Below are 1,336 nucleotides of genomic sequence, written 5' to 3'. Positions count from 1 at the left end.
CCTCACGGGCTCATATGTGCGTCCATTGTTGAAAGCCGCCGAACCATCACACAGTACCCGCTGGATGGTTGGACTGTTCACCAAAGAGCTTATCGCGCTATCCCCGTTCGATTGAATTCCCTCATTCCTCCATCCATAGGCCCTGACGAACACAGCCGGGAAATGATGAGTTGACCATGCCATCCCATGACTCCATTACTCAACGAAAACTGATCAACTTGATGATAGTGCACAATCGAGACGATGATTGATAAATGAAACATGAACTGTAGTATACTAGAACTCGTGTTGTTATCATCGACATTGAGAGCCACTAAGTGCTTCCTGAAGCTTCTCCTTCCACACCTTCCCTTTCGTTCCAACAGGGTCAGCCATGGCGTTAGCTGGGCTAGTTGATGGCAGCTTCAGTATCACCGGCAGATCTACTGCTTGGGCGGCGCCTCGAGCCTGAGTAGCGAGAGATAGAGGCGTCGGCTGTAGACCTGTACTGACTTCCAGCCGGGCAGCCAGGTCATACTTCAACATGCAATCATAAGACGCACTGCCGTTGCAGAGGATGTACCCGATCGTTGGGTGCTCGACCAGCAGGCCAGCAATGTCCGTGTACTCTGCATAGACTACTGTTGGTGGTTGCATCGATGAGGCCCCTTCTCACCTTCACAGTGCAAAGTGGCATCAGAGCTCTTATAGCGCGTAAACACATCACAGATGTTCCATAAGGCGATACCTCGAGAGTGCAGGACTGAACACCGTGCTTCGAAGTCAAGCATGGGGAATGTAGGGTCATCCATTGCGTAGGCCATAACAGCCCAAAAGTGATTCCGGGGGTTGCCGTAGAACTGTCCCTTCTCGAGAGACATCTCGCAGGGTGCCGAGCCCAGTATCAACACTCTTGGGGAGTCGCCAATGCTTGGGGGGAATCCTGAGCACCATAGATTTAGTAGCTACTAATCGATGCAGTGCTGCTGACGGACAGTCATAAAGTCAACTCACCTCGATGTCGCTGCAGTGCCTCTTTATTCGACATCCTCCTCTTAGTAGCCGATCGAGGCCTTTTCTTAGGGCTTCCCGACTCAGCCTTGACCTTTCTGATGGACCTCCTCGCTGGTGTTATTGTATGTGCATCTGTAACTAGTACTACTACCAGAGCTTACAGACCAACAAGCACCGTCACCTCTGAGGACCGTTTGGTGCCCTTCATCGAAAGCGAAACCCGCTAAGATATCAAGTACGCTCTCTTTACCATTAGGGGGCTCATCAGTCATCGAGGGACTCTACTCTGTGTGAGATAAGCAACATGAAATGTTACGGCTTAGTTCTGTTGTCAAGTCGCGAG

The 1,336-nt window shown here is 51.0% G+C and overlaps 1 protein-coding gene across 1 annotated transcript; it reads right to left on the bottom strand.

Annotated features, from left to right (window-relative positions):
* Positions 1–294: 294 nt before the first annotated feature.
* Positions 295–1,265, bottom strand: Pmar_PMAR018934 (conserved hypothetical protein; the record flags this gene model as incomplete). The annotated part of the gene is made up of 4 exons (XM_002786865.1): positions 295–608; positions 656–922; positions 994–1,125; positions 1,175–1,265. 4 exons carry the CDS (start codon positions 1,263–1,265, stop codon positions 295–297), a joined length of 804 nt encoding a protein of 267 aa, XP_002786911.1.
* Positions 1,266–1,336: the final 71 nt, after the last annotated feature.

The sequence above is a fragment of the Perkinsus marinus genome, assembly GCF_000006405.1.
Source record: "Perkinsus marinus ATCC 50983 genomic scaffold scf_1104296930512, whole genome shotgun sequence".
In the NCBI taxonomy this organism is placed as follows: Eukaryota; Perkinsozoa; order Perkinsida; family Perkinsidae; genus Perkinsus; species Perkinsus marinus.
This window is presented reverse-complemented; position numbering and strand designations above follow the sequence as displayed.